This window comes from Protopterus annectens, chromosome 5.part0, assembly GCF_019279795.1.
Source record: "Protopterus annectens isolate FY-2018-M chromosome 5.part0, PAN1.0, whole genome shotgun sequence".
Lineage (NCBI taxonomy): Eukaryota > Metazoa > Chordata > Ceratodontiformes > Protopteridae > Protopterus > Protopterus annectens.
This window is the reverse complement of record NC_056735.1, coordinates 1,378,547,118-1,378,563,810: the sequence shown is the minus strand read 5'-3', so window position 1 is coordinate 1,378,563,810 and position 16,693 is coordinate 1,378,547,118. Positions and strand designations below refer to the sequence as shown.

The 16,693-nt window shown below is 37.4% G+C and overlaps 1 protein-coding gene across 1 annotated transcript in view; it reads left to right on the top strand.

Annotated features, from left to right (window-relative positions):
• AMDHD2 (amidohydrolase domain containing 2) overlaps positions 1-8,727 on the top strand; it is a 493,489-nt gene extending 484,762 nt beyond the window's left edge. The window contains exon 12 of the mRNA XM_044071199.1: positions 2,024-8,727. Within this exon, the coding sequence (XP_043927134.1) occupies positions 2,024-2,112 (89 nt within the window). The 3' untranslated portion in view covers positions 2,113-8,727. The remainder of the gene's footprint in view (positions 1-2,023) is intronic.
• Positions 8,728-16,693: the final 7,966 nt, after the last annotated feature.

Here is a 16,693-nt window from a genome sequence, read left to right as displayed (position 1 = left end):
CAGAAATGGCAAGTGCCCTAGAGGATTTTAGATGAACAGGGGAAGTGGTGAAGCAAGGGCTGGCAGCAACTGGATGGCTGTTTTTTACAACAATGTAAAGAACATCTACATAGGCATTTTGTGGACAGGGATGCACTGGAAAAAGGTAAATGAAAATGCTGCTAGGCTGGCAAAAGAAATTGAATTGGTGATGGCAAATCTGGTGATTTTAACTGGTCCAATTCTTCAGCAGCACAGTCAATGGCGAAAGCATGGTCTGAAAAATTAACCTCCTCGTGTAAAATATGAACCCTAGTGTGAAACTCAGGGTTCAGTCTTGAAAAATGGGTGGGTGAACTCTCCTGTGATGATGATAACAGATGAATATGATCTGTTGGGGAGCAATAGTTCACATCCACCCAGTAAATATAAAGGAAGGAGGGAGTTACTAAAAACATTCCCATCCAGTTGTAACAGGTGGGAGGGTAGGTGCAGAAACTTAGATCAGGAGATGTGACTGTTGAAATGAATCAAGATTGTTTACTTAAACTAAACTAATGAATATAATTCAGAATTAAAAACAGTGACCATGTGTTGACTTGGTCCATTAGATTGTGTGACACTGACAGGACTACCGTAACCCACAACCAGGTGGAAATACAGAGACTTGACAGTTCAGTTTTTTTTCCACAATTGAAGCAAATGGGAGCCAATGTGCCAGAAGGCAAAAAATAGATAATTTAATGGGTTAGCTAGCCTTTGGTTTTAACCAGTCTGGTTGGATGCTAGCACTATAGCAGTGGAGCATAAAACTTAGAAGAGAATAGGTGAAGCAGTGCAACAATTAAGGGCAAGGGGATGTTATCAGATATTTATGGAAGAAATCCATCAGTAGAAGAAAGCCCTGGTATACAAAAACAGACAAATGCAATGAAAACAAAACTGATAAGAAATGCACCACAGTGGTGGAAGGGATAGCTCATGTCAACCTTACTGGGTAGTATAGGAGAGAACTTCGAGAAGCGTATCAAACATTGAGTCAGTTAAGTGAATTGATAGAGGATGGGGAGGAAAGGAAGGCACAAAAAAAAGCAAGAGCAGTCAGACAGCAAGAAGGGAAAATAACCAGGAAACAGATGTTCCTAGATTTGTTAAAATGAGGAGTAGCAGCAACTGCAGATTTGACTTATTTATGCCACTGTATCAATGTCAGGACAGTTGTCTAATTGTTGACCTTCAGACAGAACTCTAGTTTGCTGACTAACTAATAGCTTGCCTTGGTCAAGCAGGTGCTTGCCTTCTACATATAAGGACCTTTCTGCAGTGAGTGAGATAAGTTTCCCTTTGCTTGTAAGTAACTTAATTAATTTGCTATTAAAACTACTTAGAATTGTAGTTTAGTGTCTTTCTCATTCTCCCAACAGTACTGCAGTTTACAACTTAACCTCAGAATCAAGATCATTTCATCTTCTGTTATGGTGTTTACTCACACAGACCTACCCTCTAGCTTGTGGTTAACAGTTCCTGAAGGGCAGTTTAATTGGGTATTTCATGGGAATAGCATTGCTGGAATAGTAAAAAGAGGAGTTGGTGTGGAACAGGGTAGGTGGATGCTTAACACCAGAAGAGGTAATTAGAGCTGCTAGCATGGTGCTAAATAGTGTATTAAAAAAATACATTTTTTGTTCCTGTTATCTTAGCAGTTCTTTGTACACCAAGAGGGTGGTTACATAAACTGGTCTCATTACACTTGAGCACCCTTCAGAGGTGGAATATAGAAGGTGTACTATAGGTGAGATGGGCTTGACTGTTGTGGAGAGAATCCGTCTGGGAATTCCTTCCTTTGTGTTGGATATCTGGAACTGAGCCTGCTTTGATGAAGAAGCTGCAGTGCTGCTTTGGGAAATGTACAAGAAGACTTTAGGTAATAAGTAACATCAGGATAGGAGGTGGGGAAGAAACATTAAGTCAGAGAAGACAAAATAAGAATGTTAATTCAAATTATATGGCTTATTAATTTTTTTGCTCTGTTTTTTTTTTGTAGATTTTGTTCTTCTAGACAAAGAATTGAATGTGAAGGCTACCTACATTGCTGGGCAACAAGTCTGGAAAGAAGAACGTTTTCAAATATGATTTATATTTTCAAGCCAAGGACAGTTGATGTTTCAAAAGAAGTTGAGTGGACCTGTTGATTACAAACTGAAGCATTTGCCTCCTTGTTGTATTGCTACAAGTGCATTTTCAAGAAGGCTGGAATTTCTTGCCCCATCCTTGTGCCTTGTAAACTGTACTGTAGAATGTCAGCACAGTGGTGGCTGTTGTGAACTGTGGACTGCCGCATATAAAATGTTATGTCATTGTCTTTTAGTTTGCAGAAAGAATTTCTGTGCTTTATGTAAAGATCCAGATATTTTACAGCATGGGAAAGTAAAGTAAATTATTCTTTACATCTCCTCAAATACAAGGTCAAACATGCCTTAAGAGTCTGCATGTCCTCCCTGTTTTCTTGTAAGTTTTCTTCAGGTGCTTCAGTTTCTTACAACATTTCAAAGACATGCAGTAGGTGGACCGCACATACTCAGTTGGCCAGAAGTAAGTTGTGTTTGTGTGTGTGTGTGTGTGTGTGTGTGTGTGTGTGTGTGTGTGTGTGTGTGTGTGTGTGTGTGTGTGTGTGTGTGTGTGCACGCAAGTGCATACGTGTGGTATTGAAGAATAGCCATGGCAGGAGTATCCACCGGGCAGTGTGAACATTGGCTCTAGATGATTGTCAGTTTTGATGTGACACCCCAACCTCATGCAAAAGTGAAGAAAAAGGGATTGTGGATGGATGGTTACACAGATGGATGGGTTTGCTTGATACCCTTTTGTGAATTGTTGGCATACAGAGACATATTAGGAAGCACATAAATCTGCTTAGCTTAGTATAAAATACTATGCAGAACTTGTACTTTGTACAGTGGATTACAGAGCAGTGTATACAGTGTGATTAGCATGTGTACATTGCACTGTTACTGAGTATGTAATAGAATGTATACCACAATAGGTAATATTGTATATGTTGTGCATATTACGTTTTGTAAATTGCATTGTGTGACACTGCATGTACTCTGTACAGGACATTATTCAGTTTACAGCACATTGTATACAGCATTGTGTATGCTTTGTACTTTCTGGTTCTTTACAGTGCATTTCAACAAAACGTGTACTCAAGCTTTTGGGATGTAAAAGACAACCCATGTCATGTGATATAACTTACCTGATGATTTAATGATCTCTGAATTATATAGGTTGGTTAGATTGCAGAGAAGAAAACCTCTTATGTGAAGGATTTTGAGGAGGTATACTGTTGTCTTTGAATAGGCTTTGACGAATGCATTAATGATGAACACAGTCCTACTTCACTGTATTAAACAATTGTTGAAGCAGTGAGTGTATCATCATTTTATCACTGTGAATGCTATAATATAACGTGGTATATTTTACACTGCATGCAGTGTATTCAGTGCATTGTACAACACTGTATGCATCATGTACTGCACAGTTGATAGTGCAGTTGTATATGGCATTGCATACAATATATGTAGCACTTCTCTTGCACTTTGAACAGCAGTAATAGTGTACAGTACTATGTACAATTTTAATTGTGTAACTTTGTATATCACTGTATAAATTGCCTACAGTACTGCTTTTTGCAGATTGTGCCCAGCACTGTACTGTCCACAGCAGTACATGCACTGCATGTAGATTCTGTTCCATGCATGGCACTGTGTGTACAGCTTTATACCCCACAAATGTCTACACTAGGAACCGCACTGTCTGTAGAGCATAGAGCTATGTGTTAGAGAGCACATCAAGCTGATGTTTAGTAACATACTTAGTTGTAGTGCATTATTTACATTGTCTGACTATAGTCTTGAGACAAGTGTTTTCTTGGAGCTGAAATGCAAACAGCCTGCAGTTATATAATGGCTTTCTGTCACACTGCTGTAGGCAGCCATTCATTGCCCATGACAGAATTCTTTTAGAGAAATTTTCATGGATCATGATAGACAAAAGCAGTAAGCACAGTATAATTACAGTGTTGCAATGAGAACTTAGAGACAGGCCACTAGCTAGTATGGAAATGGGGTATCAATCCAGAGTCACCCTTCTCTTGAAATTAGTGGGTCTCATGGAGGTGACCATATTTACATTTGGTCCAGCTCCATAGGCACATCATGCAGTGGCTACAGAGCTCTGTCATTCATTCTTAGATCTTGCTGCTAGTATTGAACCCCAGATACTGTTGTTCCTTGGATGGTGGGCATCTGCTTACTTTCCCAAGGTATGGTTCCCATTCATCCTCCATTGATGCAGTCACTCGTTTATGATACTGTTGTGGGAAGCTGGGAAGCCCAGTTTAGTTCTGTCCAGGTGCATGGTTGATGGCGTCTTTCAAAACATCTTTATATCAGTCTCTGAGAGCTTTGTTACAGATCATGCAGGTTTTGGATGTACTCTTGAAGGCCAGTGCCCCATTGATAAAATCAGACAGCAAGTCATTGACCTGGTAACTGAACACGCAAGACAGAACTAGTTCCTGTCCCTTTTTCAGTGCAGTAATCCAGCTCTGGGAACGGTCCCCAATTGTTGAATTTTTCTGTTGCCATTCTACACTCCAAGGGAGATAATTTCTGATGACTTCTTGAGCTGTAGTTTGAGACCCATCCAAGAGCAGAGTTTGCTTCAGAAAAGTGTGCAGATGGTCTGTCAGAGGTGAGACATTGTGGATAATGACTTATTTACAATCTGGGATAATGCAGTACTACTGAAGTCTAGCATCCCTCAGTAAAGATTGGGTGATTATGCACCTCCTTTATAAGTTGGGATTGAAGATTCTAGAGTACATGTTGCCATGTCTTAGTACTAATGTTTCTGTCAGCAAATCCATTAATCTCCCAGTCTTTTTACTGAAGGCTTCAAATTTTGTGTGGGGAGGAGGGATCGCATCTTAGGTGTGCACAGTTAGATGCAACTCTACCTTTGCATGGTAAATCAAATGAACATTTGTTTGTATGATTTAATTTTGGTAAGAAGCATGCCACAAAAAATAGAGAACCGTATAAGTGGATTGCTGACTTTGTTACCATGAAGCTTCTTTAGGTAAAGAGGTTAATGTTTCCCATTGGTGAGAAGGATAACTTCCAGTGCTTGATTCAGAAGTATGTCCACAAAGGGCGTCTGTACCAAAGCTACTTGTTCATCATCGTGTATCTTAATCAGTATAGCTTGAATTGCCACACCAGGAGCAGTGTCTTTTAGAAGGACATTGCTTATGGCTACCTTCTCCTGCATTTCAAGCACCTTCCCCCATTTTAAGTTTGTATGACATATTTCAGATTCTTCCCCCAGCTGTTCCATCCAGTATAGGAGGTCTCTCAAATTAAGTTAAAACAGATATATGAGTGTATATCTAAGCAGTTGATCTTAAGAAGGGTCCACTATAGTGTGTCTGCATCATTTCAAATCTCTAAGATGCATGTGTCTGACTGTTCTAGCAACTCCCTGAAGCTGACACTGGGATTTCTGTAAATAAACAAGCAGAACTTAGTTTGAGTTACTGTAAGTAATTGGATACTGCTAAAGTTTCAGTACCTGTTGACTCTACCATAGGAATGCTGTGCACGGACTAAAGAGGGTATGCCTCCACAAATATGAAGACTATATTCTGAAGAGCCTTCAAGAGAGTTTCTGAAAGAAGATCCTTGCATTACCTCACTCAAGCTGTAGAGGGCCCTTATGAAGATAACCTGCTGTAATTAAAACTAACATGACTACAGTTAGTATTGCTACCTGGTTGATATTGTACAGTTGTAGAAATGTAGATCTGCCAGCCTCTGGGTCTTGCTTTAGGTCATTGTCAAGTCACAGCATTTAGACATTGTACTTTTTCCGGTGGTGTTAGAAGGAGAACCATCAGAGCACAATATCCTTTTGACTGAAAAACATGTTAATATTTGTAGTTAAGGCAGATGCCTTTATAACTTAACTTTCTCCCTGTTCCCAAAATGTGTACTATATGCTGCCTGCATTAACAGAAGCTTTTTCTGTCTGTGCACTTATCATTTGGAGCTGTTTACTTCCCAGCTTCACTCCCTTAATTCTCAGATGAGAATCCTTCGCCTGTCCTACACTTTCATGGTCATGTTCCTATAACCTCTCACCTCTGACCTTGATCAATTTCATCTCATGATGTGAAATAGAAACTATGATCCTGGCAGCGCCATATTATTAAAGAACACCCAGTCCAGTTAAATAGGAAGCTATCATCAATGTTTTGTCAATACTTTAGCTATTCATCTCCTGGGAGCATAATATGGTATATTATATAGCCAAGTGCTACAGTGACCCCTGGGGTTGACTAGTCTGAGCATTAAAGTAATCATTGGAGATTGTATTGTTGTAATAGTAGACACTTGCATTTTATTTCATTTATGTATTTATGTAAAAATTATACCGCTATGGAACTGTTGTTAAATATCTTCTCCTCGGTGTGTCTTTGACTGATGTTAAAATGCGCAATTAGCTTTTTCATGCCACTGTAGTTGGGAACAACTTCTTGGATCAAGTCCACTTACACCATTGACAGACACCAGTCATCCAGTAAACAACATTGTAATCAGTCAGAATTGATGGTGCTTTAGTTTTTCACCTGAAAATTTTGGTTCTGACATTTTTGTTTTATTTTCTGTAACAGTTTTATTAATGATATAAAGAAATTAAGCAGATTAGTGCATTTGTACACTGGCACAATATTTGAATGTTGTGTTTTTTTTTTTAGTTTGTTTTTCATGCTAAGCTTTACACTTTGGGTGAGTGTGAGAAAGAAAGACAGCGTTGCAAAAAATGTGTATTAGGGAGTTACCAGAGACATATAAGATGCACATGTACATACTTTTACTTAGTTAATGAATATATTTGAACAGTTTGGTTATCTTTCCTAGTATAACAGTGTTTCATATCTTTTCTTTGTGATTTGTTCTTATTTTAATGTGTCTTGTTAAATTAGATTGATAATGCAAGCTGTTTATTTCAATACAGAATTCCTCTACTTGGAAAAATCAATTTCTGCCAATATTATTGGAGAGCATGAACAGCAAAGCTGTAACAAGAGGTTGTCTTACTATGAGAGCAGCAGGCTGAAAAGATGCTTCTTCCATCCAGTAGTTACAATAACAAATGAATAATAGTCTTTATTCTTAGTTTATGTATGAATTGATGGAGCCAAATAGTAAACAGCACTTATTTAAATTTCTTATGGCTGATGTTCAGATTACTTTTATTTTCAGGGCTGAGTTGAATGTTTTGTTTAAACACTGAGTAAATTTAAAGCCATGTTTGTCGCAGATGCTTTCTGTTGAACAAGTATTTCTGTTGGGCTCTAAAGTGTGGTAAAAGTTATCAAAATGACTAATACCCACTGTTTTTTTCTCATTCCTGGCACATTGCTGAAAATTATTACTTATTATTTATTTATTTTGGCGCTCCATTTGTTGCCAAACAGTTGAATAAAACTATCCTGTCTGTCTCTGCTCTTGTTACCAGGAATTGTACAATGGCAGGTTCAAAGTACAGAAACCTCATTTTTTTAAGCCCAGTAGAGAACACATTACATTAAATAGCTGATCATTTCTTAAGACAGTTAGAGGTCAAATGCATTAATTAGTTGCTAAGAGGGAAATAAGCATTTACCCATTGCTTTAGAAGGATACATTCTAACCTGAAATAAACATAAGTGAATTTAATATTGACTTGCTTACCTGAGCAGCAAAGCATTTATACTATAACTTTAACAAAATACAGAATACCATTATTTGTTAGTGCTGAGATATGATTTACATATAACTAGTGGTTAAAGATGCAAGATCAGTAAAAGGACAAAGTATGGAACAGTTGCCAATTGGAAATTAAGACCATAATCTACCAGCACGTTTAAAATTTTATGTTAGACAAGGTTTATAGGTGGCAGGCAGTGTATTTTTGTTATCTGGAGGCATTTTTTAACATTCTTGCATGTGTGTGGTATTAATTATGCCGCTTGGCATACCTAGCCACTAAAAATGCAACATTTTATTGACCACTTTTATTTACCAACCATTGCTACAGTTCAGCTCTGGTACACGTAACATGTGGCATTGAGAACTGCTTTTCACACTTCTAGTTAACTGTTATTCATTCAGCTTTGGGTGCCATCAGCAACTAACTTTACTAATTTCATTAATGAGATCAGGTAAAAAAAATGGATACTTTTGGGTACACTCCGTCTTTCACTTCTTGCCATTCATAACTGAAACTGGCTTGTCTGACTCTATTGACCTTGTGGCTTGGCTGTTCCTTATAGTGGACTTGTAAACTGAAGCTTAGAGTTCCATTTTGGTATCCGAAAGAATTACATACATCTGTCTGTTGCTGTATTGCCAAGCTTATTTACCCTGGTATAAGTGTATTACAGTGCATATTACATATGTTGCATTATTACATTAGATGACATCTGTAATCAGTGGCTCAGTAAGCATAATTGTTGACAATTCCAAACTAGAGTGTTACAATAGTAGAGGGTTTTGCATCTGTCATCTGAGCATTTGCCACAGCATTATTCTCCTGAATTTGAGGTTTTTACAACTGGCATTATTTTTCTTATTTGTCTTGTTAACCTTGTTTGGTAACGTTTTGTTTTAAGTTAATAAATGACAACTCTTTTAATGATGATTTTTGGTACTTCCATCCATCCACTTGTTGAATTGAATCTGACTGCTGTAGACACCCCATTAACAGCTGCCACCATGCACAGAGTTTACCATGCAAGTAGGAAACATAATTAAGATCGCCAAACATTTCTGCTTTATTTCTGTAAATTTGCTGTGTGGCTTCTGTTTTCCATATTTGTTTTTTAGTTGACACTTCTTACTGATTCACCTTCTTAGTTATGCAGCACTTTTATATATTTTGTACATGGTGATTTAGTGCTCTTCTGGATCTGTTAGGATACCAAAGAAAAACTAAGTTTCTTACTTTTAATGTGTTTATTTGTCAATGTAAAATGTCACACTTTCCTTAATCAAGTTGCAAAACATCACAGTTGTAAGATGTAAAGTCTTCAGCATCATCAAAGAAAAAAATAACAGGATAGAATAATGTAAAGAATTGCTAAATATTTTTTTAGCTGAACTCCTGCACTCCACCCCCGTACTCCCCAATCTGTATGATTACCAAGTTTGAGGTTTTGCAGTCTTGGAGGGGAAAAAAGGAAACTGTGTTTAAGAGACAGAGAGAGAGATGAAATTCACCTTTCCCAACTGTTTCAAGTCTCTTGACTTTGGAACAAATCACAGTTTTAAAGAGCTCTAATATGCTAACACACTAACATATGTAAATATGATACTACATTTGAAATATTTCAAGATCCATGGACATAACAACCGATCAGTAGTAGTGCTTTCCATTTAACATCAGCTTGTTAATAAAATATATACACAAGCAATGGAAAGAACCAGGTAGAATCCAGGCGAGAAGCAAAAGCACAAGAGTCAGTAATGCTGTATGAAAGCACAAAAGTCAGTAATGCTGTATAAAATCATTCATCTTTCATCATGGCAAGGAATCCAAAAACCAAGCAAGGAGTCTTCAAGTAATAAAAACAATCCACAGGTTTAATAAAAAATCAGTAAGAGCTTTCGCAGTAGAGCTTCTTCAGACCAAGTACAAACTAAAAGGGTTCAAACTGTATATACACATATTATCAAGACCATCCAGTCAAGAACTGTTCAAGGTAATTAAGAAATTAGCACGTAGCAGGCACTTAATTAAATCATTCATCTAAAACAAATGAATGCTCATTCATTCAGATAGCAAAGCAGGAAAATAGGCAATACTGAAAGACGCATGCAAAAATAGCTAAACTAAAACCTGTCTGATGACAAGAAACAAAAATAAAAAATATATATATATATATATATATATATATATATATATATATATGGTAAATGATGTGCTGCATCATATTCTACATTATAAATAAACGATTACATAATGCTATGCTCTTAAATGAACTACACCGAACAAGAATGTATAAACATATAAATATATATGTGCAAAACTAGATGTACAGAATCCTGTGTCATATGGTCACAAAAATCATTTATGTAACCTTCTTTTCTTTAATAAAGGTTTAATAGAGGCCCTCTCATTAAGGCCTTTTCCTCTGTCAGCACGAAGTATAACAATCCAACAGGTTTCTCTATGCTCAGTATGTGTCAGAATATCACCTTTTCTAATACTCGGGTGAATAATTTCAATGACTCTGAAATTAAAAGTGTGAGTGTTACCCTGTTCTAACACATGCTTTGAGAGTGCATTATGTAGAGAGCTTTTTCTAATATGATATATATGCTCCCTCATTCTGTCACGGAGCACCCTGTTGGTTTTGCCAACATAAAAAGAACTACAGGCTGTGCACTCTGCTAAGTAAACAACGTGGGGGGTCATGCAGTTCGCTTCTGCTTTAAAAAAGAACTCTTTTCGAAGGACTGGATGACAGAAAACATTAGATGTATTGATAAACTTACAAAAATTACGGGTACCACATGGCATAGTGTGCCCCATAACATAGGTCGCATTGACAGAACTCCTGTCATAACACAAAAGCCTCCTCAAGCTTTTATGATTCTTAAATCTGAACTTGGGAATATCGCCCACTATCCTAGCTATGTCATCATCAACTTGTAAAATGGGCCAATGCTGTGCAAAAAGATCAGTAACCTGTTTGTAGTCGCTTGTGAAAAACAGTGGAATTTTAACTCTATTCATGGTGTTATTTAGACCATTGACGAAACCTGCCTCCAAGGCAGGTCCAAAGTATGATATCACTGTGGTTAGCCTCAGATCTTCGAGGTCTGACCATTGTTTGCTGATTTCATTGGCAGTGGACCCCCGGTCCAATAATTTCTTCTGCAAGCCGGCAGGTTCATGCTGGAAACCATCCAAAGATGGATTTAACCTAGAGGCCCTCATTCCCTGTCCTCTGATTAAATTTCTAAAAATGTAACCAGGGTGCATGCTGGACCTAAAAAGGAAGGCATTTCTATGACATGTCTTACAATGTATACCTGTATTAATTGTGTGCTCATCCAACTTTTCAATATAAAGGTCCAGAAACTCGATGTGAGTGTAAGACCAATTGTAAGTAAACTTAAGACAGTCAGTTAAACTATTAATAACATTATAAAATTGTACCAAGTCATCAGGCGACCCTCGCCATAACAAAAACAAATCATCGACAAAACGTTGATAAAATAACACGTTAAATCCATAAATAAATAAATCCATCTTCAGATAGTTTCCAGCATGAACTTGCTGGCTTGCAGAAGAAGTTATTGGACAGGGGGTACACTGCCAATAAAATCAGCAAACAATGGTCAGACTTCGAAGATCTGAGGCTAACCACAGCGAGACCATACTTTGGACCTGCCTTGGAGGCAGGTTTCGTCAATGGTCTAAATAACACCATGAATAGAGTTAAAATTCCCCTGTTTTTCACAAGCGACTACAAACAGGTTACTGATCTTTTTGCACAGCAATGGCCCATTTTACAAGTTGATGATGACATAGCTACGATAGTGGGCGATATTCCCAAGTTCAGATTTAAGAATCCTAAAAACTTGAGGAGGCTTTTGTGTTATGACAGGAGTTCTGTCAATACAACCTCTGTTATGGGGCACACTATGCCATGTGGTACCTGTAATTTTTGTAAGTTTATCAATACATCTAATGTTTTCTATCATCCAGACCTTCGAAAAGAGTTCTTTTTTAAAGCAGAAGCGAACTGCATGACCCCCCCCCCATGTTGTTTATTTAGCAGAGTGCACAGCCTGTAGTTCTTTTTATGTTGGCAAAACCAACAGGGTGCTCCGTGACAGAATGAGGGAGCATATATATCATATCAGAAAAAGCTCTCTACATAATGCACTCTCAAAGCATGTGTTAGAACAGGGTAACACTTATACTTTTAATTTCAGAGTCATTGAAATTATTCACCCCAGTATTAGAGAAGGTGATATTCTGACACATACTGAGCATAGAGAAACCTGTTGGATTGTTATACTTCGTGCTGACAGAGGAAAAGGCCTTAATGAGTGGGCCTCTATTAAACCTTTGTTAAAGAAAAGAAGGTTACATAAATTATTTTTGTGACCATATGACACAGGATTTTGTATATCTAGTTTTGCAGATATATATTTATATGTTTATACATTCTTGTTCGGTGTAGTTCATTTAAGTGCATAGCATTATGTAATCGTTTATTTATAATGTACAATATGATGCAGCACATCATTTACCATATATATATATATATATATTTTTTATTTTTGCTTCTTGTCATTACACAGGTTGTAATTTATTAATTTTTGCATGCGTCTTTCAGTATTGCCTATTTGCCTGCTTTGCTATCTGAATGAATGAGCATTCATTTGTTTTAGATGAATGATTTAATTAAGTGCCTGCTACTTGCTAATTTCTTAATTACCTTGAACAGTTCTTGATTGGATGAAGTCTTGATAATATGTGTATATATAGTGTGAACACGTTTAGTTTGTACTTGGTCCGAAGAAGCTCTACTGCGAAAGCGCTTACCGATTTTTTATTAAACCTGTGGATTGTTTTTATTACTTGAAGACTTCTTGCTTGGTTTTTGGATTCCTTGCCATGATGAAAGATGAATGATTTTATACAGCATTACTGACTTTTGTGCTTTCATACAGCATTACTGACTCTTGTGCTTTTGCTTCTTGCCTGGATTCTGCCTGGTTCTTTCCATTGCTTGTGTATATATTTTATTTTTGCCAGTTATTCTTTAGCAATGGAAGATTTACCTCTTGGGCTGCAGGTTATAGTTATTACACTACTTTTTAATCAGCTTGTTAATGTCTTATTCAGTTTCATTTTGCTGTCTTAATGCATATGTAGACCCATAGCTGTGTAGTTTATTTTGAATCAATGTTTTCAGTAATGTAACCATATTATACAGCAATTTAGAACTGCCTCATAAGATTAATTTTAAAATATGTTCACTCTAATTTGTTTAGACTAGGTTTTGGATTTTTTTTAACTGTACATAGAGCCCATTTGTTAAAACACAAAAATGAAAATGAGATTGAGTACTTAAAAATACAGAGGGTGTAGACAGCTAAAGAAATTATGATTTTGACCCACTCAGTCAAAATAGGGGAAGCCACCTCTAGTAGTAGACCCGTAAAGAGTGGCATACCCCAAGGATCGGTCCTGGGGCCTCAACTGTTTAGGATATGCTTTTCTGATGTGCAAGCCAAAACCAGTGGTCTGTGGCTGACCAAGTTTGCAGATGACTGCAAGCTGGGCGCTAACTTAAATTCCCCTAGTGATGTGAACATCCTCCAAGAGGGCCTAATCCAAACTACTGACTGGTGCCAGAAGCATGACAGCAAACTGAATGCCAAAAAATGCATATTATCCCCTTTGGGGAACATAGCATCCCCACTAATTATCACATTAATAACAACGTACTAAGCTTGCAATCAGTCATGAGGGACTTGGGCATCCAGGTTGATAGCAGCCTGACTTTTGACCACCATATTGCCTCCGTTGTAAAGACGGCTTTCTGCATGACCCACCTCATAAGTAAGGTATTTTATCCAGGAACAAGGAGTTTATAACATTACTGTACTCTTCCCTTATCAGACCCATTACTGAGTGCAGTGCCCCCTTCAGCATGTACCTTGCCAAGCACATGCAGCAGCTGGAGAGACCACAGAGGCTCCTGACCAGGAAAATCCAGGGTCTCAAACACCTATCCTATACAGATAGGCTAAAAGCCCTGTTCCTTTACTTAGTCTCATACAGACTGCTCAGAAGTGACCTGTGCCTGGCACTCAAGGCCATCTCAGACTCAGCCTTGATGGAGTTGCTGCATATCCATAAGTCAAACTCCACTCTCACAACCCACATGCAAGGCCTCAACTTAGGCTGTGACATTAATAGAACTTGGTGGGATAGATTTGTGTTCCAAAGACTCCCCCATCTGTGGAATAGACTCCCTCTCCATGTCAAGCATAGTACCTTATTAGCCCTCTTTAAGAGGAACCTGGATGACTGGATGGGAAACAGAAAATACACCCCTGGGAATCCCGTGTCCCTGCTGGACAAGGGGAAGCAGGTGCTGACTTTACTTTGTGGGAACATGGCCAAAATACTTGGCTAGGCTTATAAGGACCTCTGGGCCAGTAGTCTAGAATCATCCTATGAACCTGTAAAGATTGTGCACATCCTGAACCAAAAGTCATGTGAGATGGATCTGAGGGAATTTAATTTTAACATTCAATTGAAAAGGATGGAAAAAAGTGAGATGGGAATGGGGAGATAATACTTAAGCTGTATGTCAGAAACATAAAACTAAGTTTAAAAAAATTAGCAACTTGTAGAAGCATCACTCTTTTGTGGATTAATGTGGTATGAAGTGATTCTGGAAGATGGAGGCTAAGAAACAATGTAAGGAAAGTAGTTATTGAAAGTGCATTAATTTTGTTTAACAGACGAGTATAAGTTGAAAAAAGCAGTGTGGGAATCTGAATGCATGCAGCAGGCTTAAATTGCGACAGAAACATCTCAATAAAACAGACGAGGGAAGGTCAAATATTAAACAGGGTTGTATTCTAGGTAAGTAGGAGACAATTTGTCACTGTAATGCTGCTGTGGTCCTTGTTTGCACCCGCTCTGCATGTTCCTGTTGTTCTTTGCTATAGTACACACAACTCATTTAGTTTGGTCATTCATTGTTCTTTGAAATGGGTCGAAAGCACAAGGAAACACACAAAACTAGGTCGTTGGTGTTCAGTATGGAAATATATAGAACCATAAATAACCATAAAAGTATGCAGCGCTTTGCAAGTTAAAATGCACTACAAAAGTTGAAGTAATTTGCTAAAAGGTTTAAATACACTGCATTAAGTATAACTGCTATACAGTTCAGAAATACTTTCAAAATGTTTGTGTAGTAAAATGCAGTGTATAAGTGAAATCAATTAGAAAAAGAATGGCAAAAACTTGAGTTTTAAGGTGCCATAAACACAGTTTAAAATGTTGCTAACTATAAGTTCATCTTGTTTGTAGAGCAACAGTTTTAAAATATTAAATGTACTTTATAGAAGATGTCACCCACTGTTAAAAAGTGGAAGAATTGTTGTGATGCTGGGTAAGCAGACTGGCTCATGAACCACTCTACCTAAAAGATACAGTCACGTGGTCTAGCAGTACTGCAACTGGCAAAAGTTTAATGGTTTTGCCATGACCAGGCATCCATATGTGGTTTATATATGAAGGGTCATTTAATTTACTATCACTGGAATCTATACCTGCCTGCCCACAGTTTAGCTTGCACTGCAGTGACTGGCTGAAACCATCAGGATTGAACTACTGGTAAGTCAAGTTGAAAATTAAGGAAGTAAAGTGCTTCAGGAAGTGTAAATGTATAGGCATGATCATTAATATACAATAAGTAATTGGTAGATCTAGCTTCTGTGTTCTCTACTGTAGCATTTGGAAAGATTTTTAAATTATAGATTTAATCGTTGTCAGTTTAGCTTTTTTATTCAGCATAACCAGTACATGGCTGCTTTAATCAAGTTATGTATGCTTTTTTAAGACTGTCATTGCTTCGGGTGATTTATTTAGTATTTGTAAAAAGCCTGCCTTGTCTATACAGTGCCACTGCAGTACACATCTTAACATTTTAGTTGGTGTTATGTTGCTGCTGTTTGCAGTTCAGCTTGTTAGAGCACAGTCCAAGTGATTATTCTTTGCCCCCATAAATGACACCTGGGATGGGTGTATGAGGATGGGTATATGACTGTATTCTTAAAGAGGGGTCAAACAGTCTATTAGCTGAAGAGTAACAAAGTGCAGACTGAAGGAGGAAGGCCCAAAACATTGGACTGTATTTCAGGGCTGAAGCGCACTTTGCCTTGTTACCTTGGGCATATGTAAGAAATGGAGCCTTGGTATATGTGGGCAAATATGTTCATGCAAAAAACAAATGTGAAATCAAATTGTCTATGTCTTTTCTTTCAGTTAGGTGTGCTTAGGGCCTGTAGGATTGTCATCGCTGTCATCCTGCATACCAGGTTAACTGAAGCAAAAACAATAAAAAAGACACGAAAGTAGCTGTAAAACCTTTAAAAGTAGCATGCTTTTTGTGCATCTTCAGTCTTCTGAACCACAGAATCCTTCCTTATCACTAAGGCCTTATCCTTCTTTATGCTAGTTATGACACTGTACTCCTTGTAACATCCTGATTGTCAAAAAGGTTAGTATACAAGACAGATATTGAGAATGAGGTTCTAGTCTCCAAAAAGTATTTATTCAGTACGGTTCTACAAAAATGTGCACCTCTTGGCACACTAGCAAAGTAGAATTATCATATTAAAGCTATATACCCATACTTAACTTTCTCTTGGGTGTGTGTGCGTGTGTATATATATATATATACATATATATATATATATATATAAAACTTTCTCTTGCTCGTTTTTGTGTGTGTGTATATATATATATATATATATATATGTGTGTGTGTGTGTGTATGTGTGTATATATATATATATATATATATATATATAATGTATGTATGTAAAATATCAACAGTTAT